The sequence below is a fragment of the Rhea americana genome, unplaced genomic scaffold, assembly GCF_003343005.1.
Source record: "Rhea americana isolate MKP2758 unplaced genomic scaffold, rheAme1 scaffold_118, whole genome shotgun sequence".
Taxonomy (NCBI): Eukaryota; Metazoa; Chordata; class Aves; order Rheiformes; family Rheidae; genus Rhea; species Rhea americana.
In genome coordinates this window covers 258,919-279,467 of record NW_028185239.1, presented here as the reverse complement: position 1 = coordinate 279,467, position 20,549 = coordinate 258,919, and the positions used below count along the sequence as shown (strand labels likewise).

The 20,549-nt window shown below is 40.4% G+C and overlaps 1 protein-coding gene across 1 annotated transcript in view; it reads right to left on the bottom strand.

Moving 5' to 3' along the window:
* MYH15 (myosin heavy chain 15) overlaps window positions 1–20,549 on the bottom strand; it is a 47,629-nt gene that overhangs the window by 15,171 nt on the left and 11,909 nt on the right. Inside the window, exons 11-31 of the mRNA XM_085319002.1 lie at window positions 19,939–20,042; window positions 19,370–19,508; window positions 18,625–18,743; window positions 17,266–17,415; window positions 16,341–16,511; window positions 15,415–15,594; window positions 14,181–14,313; window positions 12,133–12,200; window positions 10,362–10,449; window positions 10,045–10,162; window positions 9,665–9,788; window positions 8,842–8,978; window positions 8,202–8,457; window positions 7,500–7,742; window positions 6,726–6,902; window positions 6,044–6,189; window positions 5,397–5,487; window positions 3,946–4,335; window positions 2,378–2,504; window positions 1,180–1,298; window positions 515–711 (exon numbers count right to left, since the gene is read on the bottom strand). Of these exons, the coding sequence (XP_085175128.1) occupies window positions 515–711; window positions 1,180–1,298; window positions 2,378–2,504; window positions 3,946–4,335; window positions 5,397–5,487; window positions 6,044–6,189; window positions 6,726–6,902; window positions 7,500–7,742; window positions 8,202–8,457; window positions 8,842–8,978; window positions 9,665–9,788; window positions 10,045–10,162; window positions 10,362–10,449; window positions 12,133–12,200; window positions 14,181–14,313; window positions 15,415–15,594; window positions 16,341–16,511; window positions 17,266–17,415; window positions 18,625–18,743; window positions 19,370–19,508; window positions 19,939–20,042 (3,277 nt within the window). The remainder of the gene's footprint in view (window positions 1–514; window positions 712–1,179; window positions 1,299–2,377; window positions 2,505–3,945; window positions 4,336–5,396; window positions 5,488–6,043; window positions 6,190–6,725; window positions 6,903–7,499; window positions 7,743–8,201; window positions 8,458–8,841; window positions 8,979–9,664; window positions 9,789–10,044; window positions 10,163–10,361; window positions 10,450–12,132; window positions 12,201–14,180; window positions 14,314–15,414; window positions 15,595–16,340; window positions 16,512–17,265; window positions 17,416–18,624; window positions 18,744–19,369; window positions 19,509–19,938; window positions 20,043–20,549) is intronic.

The window sequence follows — 20,549 nt, the reverse complement described above, 5'->3', positions numbered from 1 at the left end:
TTAGCTGGAAGAATTATTCTAGAAGTGGGGAAGGATCCTGCAGATCAGAAAGATGCATGGAGACAAAGGCTGCAGGATGCTCAGAGACTTTGGCTGGCAACACCCAAGAGCAGTAACTGTGAGCAGCTGCACAGCATGAACTAAAATGAGTTTCTGACCTACTTTCCGAATTCAGTAGAGACYTCCCTACTACGGAGGGAAGTTAAGACCTAGAGAATGTGCTGCTGGGCCAGGAACAAAGCAAGTGAGTGTGTGAGATAATCAAGTAGGGCAAAAGCTTAATCTTGCTGGTGGTTAACTAAATCTCAGTATCCAGATCCATTACTGCATGGACAAAGGCTCAGCAGAAATGTTGACCCACTGAAGCAATGAAAGGAACAGAAAAAGGACATTAATGAAGGATGTGAATGAGCCAGAGGGCCCTTTCCAACCGAATCACCCTATTGCCAAAACAAGTCACAGGGAGCTCAGTGCCCCAGCCAGGGACAGGATGAAGCCTATATAGCCCACTTACTTGGCATCTTCCAGCTCCTCAGTTCTCTGAATGGCGTCAGTCTCGTACTTCGTTCTCCACTGTGCCACTTCGGCGTTTCCCTTGGAAAGGGCCCGCTGCAGCTCTGCCTTGGCTTCTTGCTCCTCCTCATACTGCTCCCGCAAGAGATCGCAGTCATGTCTGGCTGCTTGCAGGGCATGAGCCAGGGCATTCTTGGACTGCGATAGAAAAGTCACAGCAAAACCTGAATAAACAGCCCCTARGAATTCAAATAGAGACCAAAGTCTGTTTCTTTTTGCCTCTGGCTGTGACATTCCTGACCAAGTGAGGGCAAGAAGTGTTTGAAATCTAAGAAAACCTCTCCTGGTGATGTGCTCAGCAACCTATCAAGACTGAAGTTACTCTAACATCTTTGAAGAAGCATCAAAACTTTTAAGATGCAAGATCTGGAATTTTGAGCATACCACTGAGTACATTTTATTTAGCACTTACGGACTTTGATCATTCTCCAAAATTTTTCTCCTCTTGTGACTTGTCTCAGTCCAAGACAGGAGTTTATAATCAGTATAATTACCAGCAAGCATTCTCACTCCCATATYTCATTTCAGCTTTTATCTAGGCTACAAATGAATGTGAACAGCTTTTCCCATTCCATCTCAGCCAATGGGACACAGTGAAAGCATTACCTTGGTTTCCTCTTCTAGCTGTCTCCTAAGTTCTTCAATCTGTTGTGTGAACGATGTTTTCCCCCGGGACAGCTGACTTATCAGTGACTCCTTCTCTTCCARCTGTCTTACAACTTCACCTACCAAGGGATTTAACAAAAACAAACAAACAAACCAAATCAAACAAACAAAAAAAGGTAAGAACAGGAAGTGGCACACTCCTGCAGAACAAAAAGCAAAGTTCCAGTTACCCAATTCTGCTGAGCAAAGGAACCAATAGTAATTGTGGCTGACCTTGTGAGCTTTCCTCCAAACTTGTAACCATCACACACTCCACTAGGATAGTTTTCCTTAGTTTTTTCTTTTATTTGTMCTGACCTTACCTCAGCTCATTAATTTTAGTTCAGCTCACAGATCAGCCGAGACAGTTGCAACCTCACATAAAAGCAGGCATCAGTTTTTGTTCATACTTTTCTTTGCTATTTTATAGTGCTTTTATACAGATAACWTTTCAAATGCTTCCAAAGCAACCTGAGAACCTAACAGTTGCCATTGTACAGAACAGAGGGATACATAAGAAAAGCTATTTAAAAGAATGGTATCACTGCAGGATGGAAACCACAGCCTCATAGGAGCAGATAGGACTAAAACAGGCAGGAAATGACAAATATGCATCTTCGAAAATATACATGAAGTTAGTCTAGCAGAGCAGTGAAATCTGAYGAGGATGCAGAAATTAAATAATTATACTCTGGTTAAAAAAGTAGCAAGCACTTGGAGCATATGGAGTATTTTTGGACTGATGTGAATGCCTTCTAGAGTGCAATTCAAAAGRTGACACTTGGAAAGATTGTGTTCACACAGACAACAGCACTATACCAACTCTAGCCTTCCCTTGAGCATTGCTAAATAGACATGTTGTATCATTCCTGAAACTGGGTGCTTGGCCAGCACATCTATTTCAGCTCATGAAATGGTAGTACAGCATGCTGGTAAGTATGGTTATAGGTTGCTTTTTTTAAGCCAGTCCAAGGCAAAGCTCCCCCCCATCCAAAGTTACAAGAATATTTAAGACTGACAAGTTAAAACACATATAGCTACAGGTCCATTCAACAATCCTAACCAAGCAACTTTCAAAGCAGATGCCATCATGTAATAAATCGTACTGACATTGATATACTTTTATCCAGTAACTTATTGGGGCTAAACATTCACATACCATTCTCACTCTGAAGTTTTGTTTTTTGGGTAGTGAGATCATTCACAAGGCGAGTCATTTCTTCCAGTTTAGTTTTTGTCTCGTTCAAATGATCTTCATAAGTCCGACAAAGTTTCTCTGCATTTGCCTAATAGGAATCAGAAGAAAACACATACCAAGCTGTACCTTTCCAAAACCTAGAGGAAAGGTCATCTTTTGTTTGCCTTTCAGGGAAATGACAGATAACAAAGACACAAATACCATTTTCATCACCATCAAATAAGGTATTATGAGGTAGAGGTTAAGACATGCTGTGACCTCCTCTTCTTAARCTTTAGAGCAAGAACACTAATATCATGTTCTGTTGACATCCTGGTTAAAGAATTTGTACTACTCTTCCATTTGCCACTGAAGCAAGACAACAGTGAAAAGCACCTTCCAGAAACTCTGAGTGAGTAGAATTTGAGTAAAGAATTTGGGATATAGATCAGATTTAAAAGCAATTGAGAAGAAATTATTCTCCTCCTCCCACCACGTGTGCACACGAGTGCTAAATGTCTTTCAAGATCAACTTCATGAAAGGTAGAGGCTGCAGGGGGACGCCGACACCTCCCATTCTTAGTGTGTTTTCTTATCAGTACCTCTGACAGCATTTCATAAAGCAGATCAAAATCTTGTCACTGTTTTGAAGATGGGACACTGCAGTGAAGAGAGGAAAACCTGCCTGCTGTCACCTAGGAGGACAGCAGTAAAGTAGGGAATAGAAGCCCTGTGAACAGCATCCTAGGCCAGGGGTCTCCCCATTACACCACCCTGCCCCATTTGTTTTCCTGTAACTGGGTTCTGAACTGAAGTATCAGAGTGAAAGGACTGCACAAGAACGTCAAAAGCAATCATATGCTCATGAAATTCAGGCATAAACCTTCCTCTTCATTCCTAGATGGGGAAATTGCCTCCAATGAAAATTGCTTTGCTGATTCTGGTTTAATTGCCATTTATCATAAATTAAGTTTGATGACAGCTTTCTAAAGCTCAGAATGATGAAATCTGTTTTCCTTCCTTTTACTGGAAGGATTTTTTGGCATGCTCTGAAAGCTACCAAGACTATCTAGACAGGAAACAAAATCCACAATTCATCCACAGGAAATAAAAACACACGCAATGGTCCTGCAAGCTTTTACTTGCCCTCCTTGCTAATGTGACTCCAAACTGTGAAACTACGGGTAGCATTAAGAGGATCTTGTTGGAGATGGGAGATGTTCAGCTTTGCATGGCATGCCTCTCTCATCACTAGGCTGGCAGAGCACAGTTTAAGTTATATAGTTATATGCTTTGAAATATGCAGATGTAATATGAAGATGCCTGGGTCTGGGGATATTTTAGACCAACCATCTCAGTTGCCATCTCATCTCCAGGTGATGAGGGTTATACCACATTCTGTGAAGGGGTGACACTGTACAGACAAGCCCCGCAGATTTTGAGGCACTGCCTTCTGAAACACTTCAGCCCTAGCAGATGTCCTGGGAAACCTTCAGACCAGCTTGACTATGTGCAATCTTTGCAGAATAGGGAAGCCTTAGGGCCCTTACTTTTCCCTTGACCATCTGCTCCATGTTGGATGCCAGATCATCCACTTCCATCTTCAGCTCACTCTTCTCCTTCTCCAGTTTCTGCTTGACTCGTTGCAGGTTGTCCAGTTGCTCTCCCATCTCAGCCACGCTATCTGCATGCTTCTTCCTCAGGGTGGCAGCTGTAGCTTCATAGTGAAGTGTGGCCTCTTCAAGGTCCCGCCGCAGCTTCAGGAACTCTGCCTCACGTTTCTTGTTCATCTCCAGCTGCGCAGCAGTGGCTCCCCCAGCCTCTTCAAGTCGCTCACTTAATTCCTCCAGCTCTCGGGCCAAATCTGATCTCTGTTTTTCCACCTTGGCTCGAGCAGTTCTTTCTGCTTCCAGCTCCTCTTCTAGTTCTTCTATACGAGCCTACCAAAGAGACACAAGCACCTTCGTGTTACTCCCAAAATATTCCTACCTCAAGACCTTGAAGCAYCTAACAAATAGTGAATCCACTGCCAGCCCACACCTTACGAGCAGAGACTGAGGCATAGCACTTAAAGGACTTGCCTAATTATGCCAGTAAATCAGATTCTGAGTTGGAATAAGRCTGATGAGTCACATCTTTCTCAGCAGATATTTTCTCCTACAAGCTGTAGTTCAAGATATTTAGGTCAAGAACATAAAAGAAATTACTTGTAGGAAGAGGGAGGAGTAGCAATTGTCATTGAAGGCCACTGTAAGAGTTCTCCTTGTTCCCATTTTAATAGTTATGTGACAGGCGTAACCTCGCTCTAGGAATTTTAAGCTGAGGATTTCAAATACAGCATTACGTAGAACGGCACAAACAATGGATATATTGCACTGGGGGTAGTCTTTTTCTTTGAAAAAAGTTATTTTGACCAACCAATGCTCCACATTCAAATTATTAGGATGTTCTTTATTTCCACTTTAATTGTAGGTCAATTGTAACATAGAAACCACACACACACACACACACACACACACACACACACAAAAAAAAAAAGAGCTGATGTTTTGTGTCAAACATTTTGTTTGGACTGTTCTGGTTATCTTTGGCCTTTTCATTTCAGTTGAAAATGTCATGTGCATTCGAGTCCATCCCCTATATTTCAAATCCATACTGATCACTGCTAAACACCTCCCCTCTATTCCACTTGCCCTCAGCTCTGTTGGTTTAGAACAATGTTATTTGCTTCAAAATAAGATGCCGAAGCCTTCCTGCCTCACTTGAAACCACTAGCATTCTGCAGTCATAGGTGGGAAGAAACCACGTGCTATAGCACGAGCATCCCGAGGGAAACAGGAACCAGTCTGGGCAGCTACCTAGTTGTACTGCTTTGGGTCTCAAAGCTAACTGAATTGYAGCTGCCTGTGAAAATCTGTGCAAAGCACTTCAGTGAGGTGCAGAGGGAGACTCCCTCTGACACCACTGAAGAGGTGCAAAAATATGGGAGAGGCAGGCTGACCTGAAGCTCCTTGATCTTCTTTTGGAGCTGCATCACTATAGCTTGTTCATCTTCTATCTTGGAATTCATCTGGCTTATTTCAAATTCTTTCCTGCCAAAGAAAAGAAAAATCCACTTTGACAATTTGCCCTGGAGCTCAAACAAAGTTAGGCTAATGCAATTTTTAAAGAGTTGTTCAATGAAACTCCTGTTAGGAGGAGGTGAAATCTAAGGTGAAATTGAAAGAGCAAACCTCTTGTACTGTGATATGTATAAAAACACATCTTCCTCTGAACCATGCTAAGGTAAGATCCTGGATGCATTTGTATGATTACKTTAACATTACTTGTGCAAGACGTAAAGAATGAATTATTTTCAGAATCAGTGGAAAAAATAATTTTAAAATACTTATAAGAGTGAGGTCTTTCAACCACATAGTGATAGCTTGCTAGGATGATTTTAGGGACTTCAGCTTTCTCCTCTAAGCAACCAAAAACATAAATGCGTATTTTTTAATGTTAATAAATATAAATTTCCCTCCCTCCTTGACCACACAAACTCTCCTTTGAGATGGAATTTCCTTTTAGCCACATCAGAGCAAATGACACACCTGAAATGACAGCGGTAACAGTGCTGCTATATTTTGTACAACCGAAAGAGTCTCTTACTTCTTTAGCTTCTCTTCCATCTGCAGCTTATCATTCTCCAAGTCCATGACACTCTCCTGGGTCAGCTTCAAATCCCCTTCCAGTTTACGTTTTGCCCTTTCCAGATCCATCCTCACTTTCTTCTCTTGTTCAAGTGAGCCCTCAAGCTTTAGGAATGAAGTAATTTCTTAAATATATTGAGCCCAGATGATTTACAACTGCCAGAAACATACTAGGACAAGCTTTGTGCTGAGCTCTTGCTAGTGCTGTAGCAGAAGCGTGTAAGTACAAGAGACCAATTTTACATTTTTTGTTTTCTTGCAGCCAAAGGGCTGTACAAAGAATATATGGGCTAAAGAAACACAACACATGGGCTACTCCGCACTTTATGATTGTGCAAGTATTACAGTTCTCYTGGTAGCAGAGTTATATTTGACTACATGCCAGTTACAGTGAAAATGCAACTGAGTAGTGGATTTTCCCTCACTACTGCACTCCTTTCAAAGGCTTAACTGTTTTTACATAATTGCTGTAATTATACTTTTTTTTTCCAGACAGTATTACGTGAAATGCATTTACACATGCTTGACCATTTACAAAAGGATAGAAATACATTTCAAAGCTTTGTGACATTTCAGACTCATGAAAACTATAAATGGTGTACAAACAAGCTTGGAGAAAAATTAAGGCAGAGCCAGCTTACATCATCCACTTGTTGTTCCAGTTTCACTTTAGTTTTGCTCAGTGTGTTGACCTTATCCTCCTCTGCTTGTAGGTCATCCAGAACTTGCTGGTGAGCTTCCTGCAAGGACTTCTTCTCCTTAGTAAGTTTGCTGATGTTCTCATCAAGAGTTGCCATTTCTTCTGTCAGATTTTTGACCTGTGTGAGAGAGGAAGCAATGACAGATGTATTTGTAAGACTTTGGAGTGACAGGTTATCATGAAGTTTAAAGGACTGTCTATATGGAAGTGTATGTAGGAAAAGGATTGAAAGAAAGGGGATTTTTTTCTTCCCTCATTTTTTGGCATTTTGAGTGAAATTGCCATCAAGGGAGCTAGCAAGTGCCAATTCTTGTGGATGTTTTTCTTTAAATTGCACTAAATTCTTTTCAATGTCACTTTAATTGTCGTGGACTCTAGCCTCTGATGCTCTCTGGGAGAAGTAGGAGTTAAGCTTTACATTTACAGATATCACACAGAGTAGAAAGTACACATGATTTTAACACAAATTTTCTTATTTAGAAAAGCCAAAGCTAGACTTGATTGCTTAGCTGAATTTCAACACAACTCACTTCTAAAAAAGAGAAACTCAAGCTCAAGCTTGAAACTTTTTCCTTCATAAAGTCAAAGGACTCTGTATATATGCTGGCCCTGCAGCATGGGCTGAATGAAGCAATTAGAARACTGCTAGCTCTTGTCATTGGGGTAATCCATCCGCAATCTCTTTTGAAAACACATGGTGAAGTTCTAAAAGTACCTTATTTTCAGTAGCGTGCTTCTCTTTCTCTACTTTTGCAAGTGTTATTTCAAGATCATCAATATCTTTCTTGAGTTCAGAGCACTCATCTTCCAATTTTCTCTTCTTAGAGGTCAGCTCAGAATTCATCTCTTCCTCGTCCTCAACCCGCTCGGTCAGTTCTTTGACTTTGGCCTCCAGCTGAATCTTAGATTTAATCAACAAATCACATCGTTCCTCTGCATCTGCCAGAGTGTCTTGCTCCTAGTGTGGCACAAGGAAGAGGACAGCCGTGATTGCCTGACCTTTTTCTTACTCACTTGCCRCCTATCCTGTAAGTGGTCACAGAGCCTGATCCAACATTTCATAGCAGCATAAGGAACAACTCCTACTCTTGATTTCAAAAGGCAAGCGCAATTAATAATCAGTGGAGCAGGATGAGTGGTGAGCATGTCAAGTCACAGATGCCCCTGTAAGAATATTTCTGCATTTAATTACCCTGGACAGTGACCAGGACAAAGCCCTTGTAAGATTTGCGTCATTAGCCCCTCTGGTTATTTCCTAGGGCAAGAGAATTTTCATTTGCTGTAAATTTTTGGCAATACTCTGACTAGACCTACAGCTTATTTGCATTGAGTTTGCACTAATTCCCAGGTTTGTAAGCCTCTGAGTTAGAAAGAACATTGAACAATTATGCAAACAAAAGTAGCTTTGCCTACTCACAGCTTGGAGCTGGAGAAGCAAATCATTCTTCTCCTGAACCAAAGAGACTTGCTTTTCTTCAAGTTCCTTTCTCCTGGCTTCAGATTTTTCCAGAGCCTCCTTCAGTTTCAAGAACTCTTCCTTCATATTGGCCATCTCCTTTTCAGTTTCCGCAGACTTCAGAAGAGGTTTGATCTTAAAGAAAAGCTTCATCCAGGGCCAATTCTTTACAGCCATAAAAGCACGGATGTTCCACTGAATTACAAGAAGGGCATCCCTGGTTTAAGAAGAAAATAAACAAAGTATCCCCTAAAGCTTAGCCTGAATCGAGAAAGTGAGTGTTGTTTTTTTTTTCCTCTCATCCTCAGCCACCTTTACTGCTCTGTTCACAGTAATATTAGGAACTTGTAATACRTTATAAAATATGCAAGGAAGCTACTCCATATCGCTTGATTTTTAGGGATAGGAAGAATTTCCAAATTTGGTTTTTATGAGAGTGGTGAGCAACTAATATACAGTTGCTATTATTTTTATTCTATGTCCATGTTAAACCTTTAATTCAGGATTAGTGAGAGTCTTAAGTGCTGTAATAATGGYTCTATTCAATATATAATTAAATAATGACCATTACCCACTAAGACTTAAGGGGGTACCATCATACCTGCGCTCCACTATCTTCTGAAACTCAATTCGCATCAGTCTGCCACGTGCTCTTGCTTGGATCATTGTTAGGATCTTTGCAAGTCTCTCATCCCTCATTTCTTCTAGATGACCCAAGAGACCAGCCTTGAAGAACACCTAATAGGTGCACAGATATTATTCAATCATAAAGAGTTATTTTATTTGACAGTACATCAGCAGTTACACAGACTTTATTACAAATGCCCAGAAGAGCAGTATTTTTACTGGCACATTTGTAAAGCAGAAAACAGATGGCCAAGTACTACTTGCGTCAGGGACTGCATTGTACAGTTCTCCAACTGTTTTAAAATTGGGTCTCATCTTCTCAGTTTTGAACAGGCCAGACTATCCTCTTGCCACATTACACAAAATCTTTCAGCTGTGGCAGGGTTCAAGGCAGGTCAACTGAACCACAGCTCCCAACTCTCGGATCTCTGTGAATAAGATCATGTCATAACTGCACATGGCCTCATTTCAAAAGCTGAAGTTGATCTTGTGGTCCACGTACGTTTGGGCCTATCTGTCCTACATAAGCTGTTGTTTTACTGGGGGACACGGAGCATCAGCTGCCTCTGTGCTTGCCTGTAGCACTGCTGTAATAGAAGCTTTGTGGGAGCTTAAGCTTGAAAAATACAATTCATCTAGCACAGCTTAAAAATTAGCATYCATTTGCTGCTATATTGTTGGCTCCTTATATTATTAGCTGTCTATTACCACCACTAGAAATTGCATAATATCCTATTCTGCACATTTCATCCATCTCCTTTCTCTTCACATAGTCATTGATGGACTTTTCTGGTTACCTTGGTGTGTCCAAARCGATACTGGTTATGGTCAATATCTAAAGATAACAGCAATTTTTCAGCAGCTTTTCTGCTATCCACAAACTTATCCTCTGGGATTGCACCTGGATTCAGAATGCGGTACCTGTTAATAACAGATTAAYAATTAATAAAATTGGTCTAGATTCTGCTTTTTTAAAGACTAAAACATCACCTAGAGTAATTTCCTACATCATATTTGCACAGACACAAGCAAGAGCAGAGTTCTGCCTTCCACRTTCAGATAATCTGTATGGAAAATGAACTGGAATGGAATAAAATACCTCAAATAAAAATGAGAAGCTGTGCTTAGTTAATTTGACTGATAGGGCGGGACAGGAGACAACACAACCTGGCATTACCTCTGTTTGAAGTCAGCGTAAAGCACTCTGTTTGGGAAACCCTTACGGCAAATGCGGATGCCTTCCAGAACACCATTACAGCGGAGCTGATGCAAGACAAGGAAAGCATCCATTTCACCTACAGGGAAAAAACGAAGCTGAACTAAATGGGGCCCTTCTATAGGGCTTAACCTTCATCTTGCTGAGGGAATTAGAAAATGYGAGGTGTCATCTCCTAAAAAGGCAACCCTGTTGGATAAGGTGAATGACACAGACAGCATTGGTGACTTGGAGGTTAATATTGAAATGACATTTTAAGATTGCTGTGTTTTCCGTACCTGGAGTTTTTGATTCATTGGGAATAATGCATCGTACAAAGTGAGGAGCTGTAGATCTTAGGTTAGTCATCAGCTTATTTAAATTTTCCTAGAAAACACATATTAAAAACACAATTAGCTTTAATGGTTCAGTGGAATTCCAGTTATTAATTTCTTTGGTTTGTGGGCAGTTAAGTTTAAGGTCATCTCTCTAAACAAAATGATAAGCTTAGCAAAATCATTACAGAGAAATGTATTCAAATAAACCACATATCAATCAACTCTATTTTAGGAATCTGCATCAGTTTTAGCGAAGTCCTAAAGACACAAGGGTTTTACTCACAACCTCAGTACATCTGAAACAAGATGACCAGCAAGTAAGATGCAATGTCATCCTGAAGACCATTTCTGTAAAGCTATTCTTATATACTTTTCTCTTACTCTAACTAAAAGTCTCTTACACTAACTAAAGGACGTACTATACATGTAGTGATGCGTGATAATGTATTGATATGGTGATGACTAACCTCATTAACACGAGTTGCTGACATCAAATCTTGTTTAATCATAAAATTCTATAGTGAGCATTAGGACTCCTTCYTCCCACTGTACTACCTGAATTAGGATTGTGCCCCATCTTGTCTAAACTGTGGCTTCATACTATCTGCTATGMGTATTGAATTCCTTTCAGCTAATGAAACTCTGATTTGAACTGTATTTTTGCCTTGCGACTTCCTCCTCCAGTGAAGGTAATTCAGCTTTCCMACCTGTTCGGCACAAGAGCTAGGCTTTTTTCCTCCCATCCCAACATTTTTCTTTTATTGATCTTAATCAGATACCTTCCAGGCAGGCAGCAAGCTAGCTTAGAAGAAATCAAACAGTCAGTGCCTACCAGAGATCACCAAACTCTGTGAAACGTCTTTTGTTTAGTAAGTGGAAAATAGAGAAGATTAGAGGTGGAATATTATGTCATCAGGAGACTGTTCAAACTGAAAATTTCTCATATGCTACCAAAGATCATAAAGAAAACAGTAGGAGCTGGGTAATTAGCAGCATCTTGTGTCCTGGAAAATGGGCTTCTATTTATGGATTATTAAACAAGTGTCTAGAAATATTTTCTTAGCTATCTTCGCACTTCTTCAGCTGTATCTATACAGGCAAGATAAAGGTCTCAATTTCCAGTGATTTCACTTCATGAGGAGTAACTCCAAATAAGACAAAATAACATAACTAGGGGGAGACAAATATCTCTTTCCTCACCTGAGCTTTAACTACATTACAACTTCCTTAATGTTACCCATATGAAATTTCAGTAATGGTAAATATAGCCACAGTTTTCCCCAGATACRCCCTAGTGAGAGCTTCTGCAAGGAGTGTATTCCAGTTCCAGGAGGAGGGAATTACTCAAGGGCAAAAAGGAAGGGTTATACTCCACTGCATTCTACGACTTTTGTCTTCCATGGTTACGCCAATCTTAGGATCCAGTTACAAAGCAAACAGGGGCTAGCAAATAACTTGGAAACACTTATAAAATAAAAGTCATTTGCAAAATTTGTGATACTGTCTCAAATATAATAAAAATCCCATAATCTACTGAATACTCAAAGAAGAGAAAACTGAACAGCCCATCACACGTGCAGTTTTAGTGACAATGTACTCATTTAGTCAAGGCCAGTGTCTCAGGCCAATGAAATTCTGGTATGGGATTTCAATTTCAGTTTGGACAGACCTTAACATTTTCTTCAGTGTATTGTCTTAATTTAGACTACGAGGTGGGGTGGCAGAAACAAACCTTGTGTAGCGAGGATACTGTTTGAAAAGAAGCACCTTTCTTGCGTTTCTTTTCTCCACCCTGGTCAGCTAAAAAAAAAAAAAAAAAAGAAAAAAAAGAAAAAAAGAAAAAAAAAGGAAAAAAGAAAAAAAAAAAAAAAAAAAAAAAAAAAAGAAATTAAAAATTCACATTTTCTTAATCTTAATGAGGGGTGCAAGAAGACAGACAAATCTTTCTAAAAGCACAACTTTATTTGGAAAAAAAGCACAGCAAATGACTTGCATGACTGATTGCTCAAATATATAAAAAATTCTGAACTTGCGTTATATATCACAAGTTTGCCCTTCTTGATAATAATGGTTTGATAATAATGGTTTGATAATAATGGTTTTTGACGAAGACTACTGTAAGCTTTAAGGATTACATTTTCATTTCAGATCCAGGCAGCATCACTTGTTATGCAGAAAGTCCATAAATATGAATAAGGCAAAAATAGCTTTTAAGAAACAGAGTAGTTTGTTGTTCATTAAAAAACTGATAGGTGAGACTATGTAGAAAAAGCCAAAGAAAAGCAAGAGAGACTTTGTACCGTGCAACTGAAATCATAGCTCCCACATATCTGTTCTGGAGATACTGGAGTTGTGTAAGTAACATTTGTCCGGAGTAGAGAGAAAGCAAGGGTATTTCTCTTGTAACTTTAGATCTTGTAGCTTTATACCCCCTGAATTTTGCTTAAAGCTTCAGTCAAACTCATTCTGATCTTCAAAGAGGATGCTAATTTTTGACACGACCTTTATGAAGTTTCACCATACATGAGCCAAACGCTACCCTAAAAGACCTGCTGTAACTTTCTAAATACTGGACCATTAGATCATTCCCAGGMGGTCTGGCATTCTGTCACCTGTCAACAGCAGTCAACATAGGAAGAGAAGTGAAGAGTGCAGTGTGTTTGATGCAATTATCAAAAACTTCTCCTTTGGAAGTGACATTGCCAAGCCTGGAAGAGGCTAATCTGGACAGGCTGTTCTTTCCTCCTGACTCCAAAGAAAAGCCAGGTAGTATTCTGACAAGCAGGAATATCCACAGGCACACACACACCTAGTAACTTGCAAGAATTTGCTAGTGGCAGGATTTCTGTTATTTATATTCAGCTCCATTTCTTATTCACATTATGAAGTCTGCAGCCTGCTTACTTCTGAGAAAGTATCTTATGATTCATGGCAACATCTATAGAAATGAGGTTACTAATAAATAGGCTGTWAGTGATTGCAACTTCAGGACATAAGAACTACATCTTTGTAATGAAAGCCAGTCTTATTTACTTAACATCAATTTTATGGATGCTTGCTACTTGTTTTGCCACAAATAAAACAGCTGTATATAATGCAGACAGCTTGAATATGTCCTCAGATGCACATCAGTCTTGTCAAAGGAAAAACCAACAGTAACARAAAAAGAATGTGTATTTTTGCAACCTTCTGCTGCTTTTGCCAAGCTGGAATAGTGCTCAGTTATCTTACAGTCTCCCTGTAAAATATTCCAAAAGTGTCTCTCAAATTTTGTATTTCTTATTGAATTAAGGATGGCTAGCAAGGAGGGCTACAACGTGTGAAACAAGAACTATTCTTGTTCTTGTGCTTTTATGTRTGGAACTTTTTGTGCATCAACTTGTCTACATACCTGAACATTTGTATGCTCAAATCCTCACTGCAGCGTTCACAACACACAAATCCTTTCCAAAATTCCTCAGAAGTTTTACACATAAAAACTAGCTGAGTTAACAGCCTCCTTAAGATAGCATGGTAAACTTACACAGATGCTGCACACATCTAAATAATTAGCCAATGCCTCATTTAGCATTGCACCAGCTGCAGTTTAGAGCCTTGTTTTGTTTCTTAAATTTGCTGCCAGGCACATGTGACGGTGCGCTTCCCCCTTTCCACCCTGCTCTCCTCTGTATTTTCCCATACTTTCCTCYCTCCCAACCCAGAGCACATCCCTCCACACTCCTCCAAGACAGCATGCCTCCTAGAAATGAAAAACAAACCACGGGAGCCAGTTCTGCTTACCACTGTCAGCACTAACGTAACTTTCAAACAGGCTTGCCAGCAGTTTRTTGGATGATTTCTGGAAGATACCTACTACAGTTTCATTAAGCGGATCTTTGTTCTTCTCAAGCCACCCAATGATGTTATAGGGCACCTACAGTAAGCAACATATYAAAAACRTAAATCAGARGTTGCAAATGTTCTCCTTCAGATCTGGCTTAAAGCAAATGACATGTTGCAAAGCRCTGCTTCACAGTGGTAACTGGCATTTGTTTTTTCATCACTTCCCATACTATTCTCTGCTTCCTAATTCCCAGATTTCTCTTCCTAATATTTACCATCTGATTCCTGCACACTCCTTCCAAGCTTTCCAGTCCCTACATTTTCTCATAGACTCCATGGGGACAGCTATAAAGATCCCACATTTGATAAGTGACCCAGGAACCCTACTTGTAACTGCTAAATTATAAAGCACACAAGCAATAATTTCACTTTGCAACAGCACGGAACACTGGAATAATTAAGATTTTCTGATAGACACTTCAGCATTAATTCCTGGGCTTTGTCACAGCTYTGTTTAGTAGGCAAATACATTCCACTCTCAGGACCACATGGGGATATAAATATTCATTTTCTTTTCCRAGTACATTAACATCTACACATAAAGAGCAAAATGGACATTACTTCTCTTAATGAATACAAAATTAGCTTAACATTTGATTGTATTTTGAAAGCAACATAAATTGCATCAGATAGGCTCTAGCTCTACTCTCTTGAGGCACCATAAAAACTCTGGTTTTTATTGCATTCTCCTCAAATTCTTTCTGCTTATGTGGTCTGAAAAYTCAGCTTTGAGACTGGTCCTAACATGAGCAAAAAAGGGGTGAGAAATCTGTCCCCTCCAAGAAGACTCAATACATTTTTACAGRGAAACAAGACAGAAAGCAAGATGCTGCTGTTGTTTAAGCACTCATCTAACTCTGATTATTGGAAAACCATTCAGCAAAACCGTTCTTAGCCCTCCTCAGTTTGTTTCCTTTTATCTATGTGTCCAAGGATCATATATCTTGAAGTATGGTAGCATCTTAATACGTTGCAAACCTATGCAGAGAAAGTAGAAGTCTACTCTTACTTCTAACTGTCSCTTCTTCCCATTTCTCATCCTTCCCACCGTTTCCCCTCCCTTTTGCACTAAGGGCTAAACCCCACCTGGAACACCTCTAATATAAACCTTCCCCCAGACAGAGGAACTTACTGCACCAGCATAATGAAGAAGCTCAAAATGAGCTTCGTATTTCCTTTTCTTGTCAGGCCTGGGTTTCTGGAAGTTAGGTGACTTGCCAAGRTGATTGTCGTAGAGTTTGGCTTTGAACGTCATATCTGTAGCTTTTGGGAACATACATTCCTCTTCAAGGATAGACAGGATTCCCAGTGGCTGTTAATTTAAAAGGATTTTTATAAGAAAATGTTTAGGCTACCTGCTAAACCAMCAGAGGAATCTTAAAGACTTGCACAGATATTGAAAGCAGGTAGCCTAAACACCACAGAAATGTCACAGTGAATAGGCAGAGGTGGGGCTACCACGCTAACAGACTAATCAAAAGATTCCTCGCCAGTATAAGAAGAAATCTTGCAGGCCTGCAGGACCCCATTATACTCATAAGAAAGGGAAAAGGAAAGACATAGCCCATTCTGGGGAAGAGGTTGGAGGGAGGCAATAGTTTAAGTTTAGGAAGAGCCTGATGGACTTCGCACATCAGAATCTAATGCAACTTAAGAATCGGGGCCTCTTGGAGGGAGGTAAAGGCACATTGCTGAAATACAGCATTTTCCCTGAAAAGCTGACAAGAAAATTTGACATTAAGCATATGTGGAATAAGGTAAGTGGGAGAAATGGGGGAATAAGAAAAGAGGAGAAAGAAAAAGCAAGATTATGCAGCTATGTAGACAAACAACAGACGGTTACTATTGGTTCTGTATGGCAAACTCATTGAAGTAAAGGCAAGTAGCCACAAATACTGATTTTCCTTTAAATCTGGTTTGCATGTTGGAAGGTGAAAAACTTGTTTCTGCTCTTTATACGTTACGTCTGCTCTTCTCACTAGGATTTGAGAACGTTTCTAAGGGAACATCACAAATAAAAACAATTCAGTAAATACRTCTTAGCACTCCTGTATATACCTTCTCAATTAGATCAATACAGGCCTGTAAGTCCATGCCAAAATCAATGAAGACCCATTCAATGCCTTCCTTTTTATACTCGTCTTGCTCCAGGACAAACATGTGATGATTGAAAAACTGTTGCAGTTTTTCATTAGTGTAATTGATGCAAAGTTGCTCAAAGCTGTTGAACTGCAGAAAAGGACAAAAAGAGAAGCGTCGGCACACAGTTAACTATGGCAAGAGTTTGGTGGAAAAGCAAAGACAAAACCCTTTACATCTTAAACCTCTGAAACAGTAACCRACTGAGAAACTACTGAGCATAATACTGGAGGCAAAGGAGGAGGGAGGTCAGTTGCAGGCAGCCAGCTGCCTCGCACGCAGTCCCCCCGTGGAGCACCAGGATGCCCAGATTGACTCAGGTCCCCCRCTGGGCACCATGCCGCCTTCAGCAGCGTGCCACACCAGTCCTGCAAAGCAGAGCCAAGCGCTCTGCTCCGCCGCAGAGCAGCGTGCAGCAGTAACAGCATGAAGCACCAGCCTTCACGAAGGGGTTCTGAGAAACACAAGTTGTGAAGCGCTTTTCTCACATATACCTGCTGACAGTGATGATACAAAGTGGGAGAAATATTACACCCTATAAAAGAGAGAGAAAGTGGGCGTAATGCATTCTCCTGAAACGCAGCCCAAAGCGAGCGAGATGATCTCTTTGCTGAAGGTTGCCAGCCTCGTCCCTCCCCAGGAGCTGTCAGCATGTCCAGTTGTGCTAAATGCTGTTAGTTACATCTGTTCACTGCAAAATCTTGCAAAATTACACAGACTATTTGCTTTTCAGCTTTCTAGGCTGTTTACCTTCTGTGCGGTTGGAAAAAGAAGCCCCCACCCAAGAGCTATTGCGTAGTGTCTTTCACAACCTTCCCCCAAATCCTCATGCATTAATACTCACATCAAAGATTTCAAACCCAGCAATGTCCAGGACTCCRATGAAGAACTGTCTTGGCAGCTTAGTGTCCAAGGTCTTGTTGATACGGATCACCAGCCATTTGAACATTCGATCATACACTGCCTTGGATAAGGCACCGACAGCATACAAAACCTAAAATACATGTTTCAAAACACCAGTAGGTAGAACAGGATTCATTATGAAACACAACGTTTTCAGTATGGCAGTCTTTTTCAATCCCTGTTTGCAGTTTAAGTGAAATTTCATAATGGTTCATATAATCAGAAGTGCGTATTTAATACAACACACAGCTTCTCCCATTATCTGAGCTCATTTTTCTTTGAATTACAGTTATGTATATATGTGGCAGTCACATATATGCACATACATACATRAAGTATTAATAAAGGGCCTTATGGAAAACAGTTGGGCAGCAAGTTGCAAATAGTTTAATCCCTTACATTGCCATGGAAGTTAGATACCATAAAGCTTGTGTGCCTGACGCCAGCCATGATGTGTAAAAGTCCAAAACCACTGTAAGAATAGAGGAGCTCTGTGCTCAAGTTACTCATCGCAGTCTGCTTTCATTTTTTGAAGGAAACTATGTGACTTTGGACTTGTGTCCTGAATGCATAAGCAGGAGGTTGAAAGAGCAATCAAAATAATAARCATAAAACATAACCAAATGGTGCTGATGCCATTCAGCCTGCCAAATACTCAACTATATCAACAGGATATAGCTGCCTCCAGCATTTTGCTGGTTACTGAGCTTGTATCGCAATCTGTCTTCAGGCAGCAATTTTTATCATCACCAAAACGCTGAAGCCTCATCTATGACACTGCTAAGAAATTTCAGAAAAGCAGCAGTGCTAATCTAGGGCCTTCTGTTTTATAAATTAAGAGGTACCTCTAGGTGGATATTGCCTTTAGGCAACTGAGGTCACACAGAGCTTAAAATTACATGAACGATGAATGAGTGAATAAATAAACTACGGCTCAGCTCTCCTAGCTATCTGTTCAGATCTAGAATTAGATAGCAGTTCTCATGAGGCTTTGCTTCATCTAGCTTCCTTGAATAGCTGCTACTAACACATTGCAGAAATAATGCTACCAAAGGCGGTACTGGCCTTGCTTTCCTTTGTTAGTCTCTTTACTATCTATCAGTTTCTCCTTCCGTCATTCTCTATTCCCCAARCTTGAGGATATAACAAGAGAATGAGTACAAGAGGATCCAACTGTTCGTGTAACACAGACACATGTTAATATTTCTAGCAGCTGTCTCTCTTTTTGGGACATARGAGTTGAACCCTCAAAGAGCACTTGCAGGACAGGCACCCAAATGCTCTGAAAGTTTCTTCTTACCTGTTCAACACTTTGACCTTTGGTCACATACTCATTTCCAACTTTTACTCTAGGGTGCAATAAACCCTTAACCAAATCAGAGGAGTTGATTCCCATTAGGTAGGCAGCTTTGTCAGCACCTGAGCAAGAGAAACAAGATTTCAGCTGGCTTGGAATTACTACYTGAAAACATGTGCAGCCAAAAAAATGTTAAGCACCTCCACTTCCTAAGGGAAACTGCATAACTTTGCTCTTCCAATGATTTGTGGTAGGTGTGTGTGTGCTCCACCATGCAGTAGAGAAGCTCAGCTTAGACTCTAATTGGTACAAGAATTATACCTGAGAAACTCTTCAGGTTTAGGGAAAACAACAGATCTTTACACTGATCATGAACAGTTCAAAAAATTAAAAAAAACTATTTCAGGTGCTTGAGGGAGTTCCTCCTCCTTCAAGCAAAGAGGCAAGACCGGAAACACAAGAGAGTGAAGGCAACAACTTTTGACATTTTGTTCATACAGTCGCAAAAACATAGGGCCTGTGAATATTCATTAGGTTGCTCTGACTGTGTCTATTCACCTTCTACTAAATTAGTTCACCTGCCACTGCATAAGCCTTACTACAAATGAAATACATCACTCTTGGCTGAGGAAGGAGTACCTCACGCAAGATCGAGGCAGCAAGGACCTGTTTCTTCCTCAATAAGATGTTACTCTAAATACCTGCCAGGTTTTTAAAGGTAAGGAGCAACGTTAGGTGTTTTTCTTACTTTCAGTGCCATCAGCCTCTGCTTGTTCTTCTCTGGGTCTTTGTTTGAATTTCATGTTCCCAAAGTGCATTATTGCACCTGTGAGCTTGTAGGCACCATACTTCTCATCTGGCACAAATCCCAAGATGTCCATGGCTTGCTGTGAAAAGGAAACACCAGGATATTTTGTCATTTGCCTCCTCAATAACAATGMCGTCTTGAAGCACCACAATCTACCTTTGCATGGCAGATATTACTAACTTCYCAAGGGGCATTATCTGACAAAGTAGCCACTGGAACAGCTTGGGTGCCCAGCAGTGGCTGGGGAGAACTGGGAGAGTTTCCACTACGCAGGATTTTGTACATCAAAGTGATAATAACATTGTGCCCATGGACATTACATGGAGCAAGACCACATTCAAAAGCATAATAGTTTATCAATCCTCATGCTTCATATTATGAAAGCAATTGAGACCTACTTCTACTTCCATTTAGTCCAAAAATGTCAGTGACAGAAATTAGGCTCCTGTCAGTACTTTTCCTCTCCACGTGTACCTATTAAGCCTGTACTAATTTGAAATTTTGCTTACATCTGTTGCCATCAATTCTTCTCCATCATCCAAATTGTCCACTGTAACTACTCCTTGTGAGCAAAAGTGGTAGTCATATGGGTTGGTAGATACCAGTAGCATATCTGTAAAAGAAGTGCCAGGGTCAAAACTGCCATCCATTTMGGATATCCCAATAAAATGGAGATTGAAAAGATTAACCCAAGATATAGAGTGAATAAGAAGGATATGTGGATACTGTATACACATCTACTAAGGATGTCTTGCAATATGCCAAGGTCATTATTTCCTGTATAGCCCTGCCTGTCTGCCTTGCCAGGCTCTGGGAGTAAAGAGCCCATCCAAATACAGAGGAGAAAAAAGGGTTTTAGCATGATTTAGTGACAATGGGCATGGTACCTTCCATTTACATGAGACTCCTTAAAAAATGAGTTTCAGACTTGGAGAAGACACTCAGCTCTCAAYGAATACAAGTCTGAACAAAATTCTCCGCTTCTTTCCTACTCCCTTTTCCTCCTTATCAGAAAAMAAGTGAAGCTGTTTTATAGAAAGCWAGCTGGCTCCACAACAGGGCAAGTCCTGCTCTCCTGAGTCAACAAGAAGTTTCACCCTTACTCAGCAGACCAAGCTTT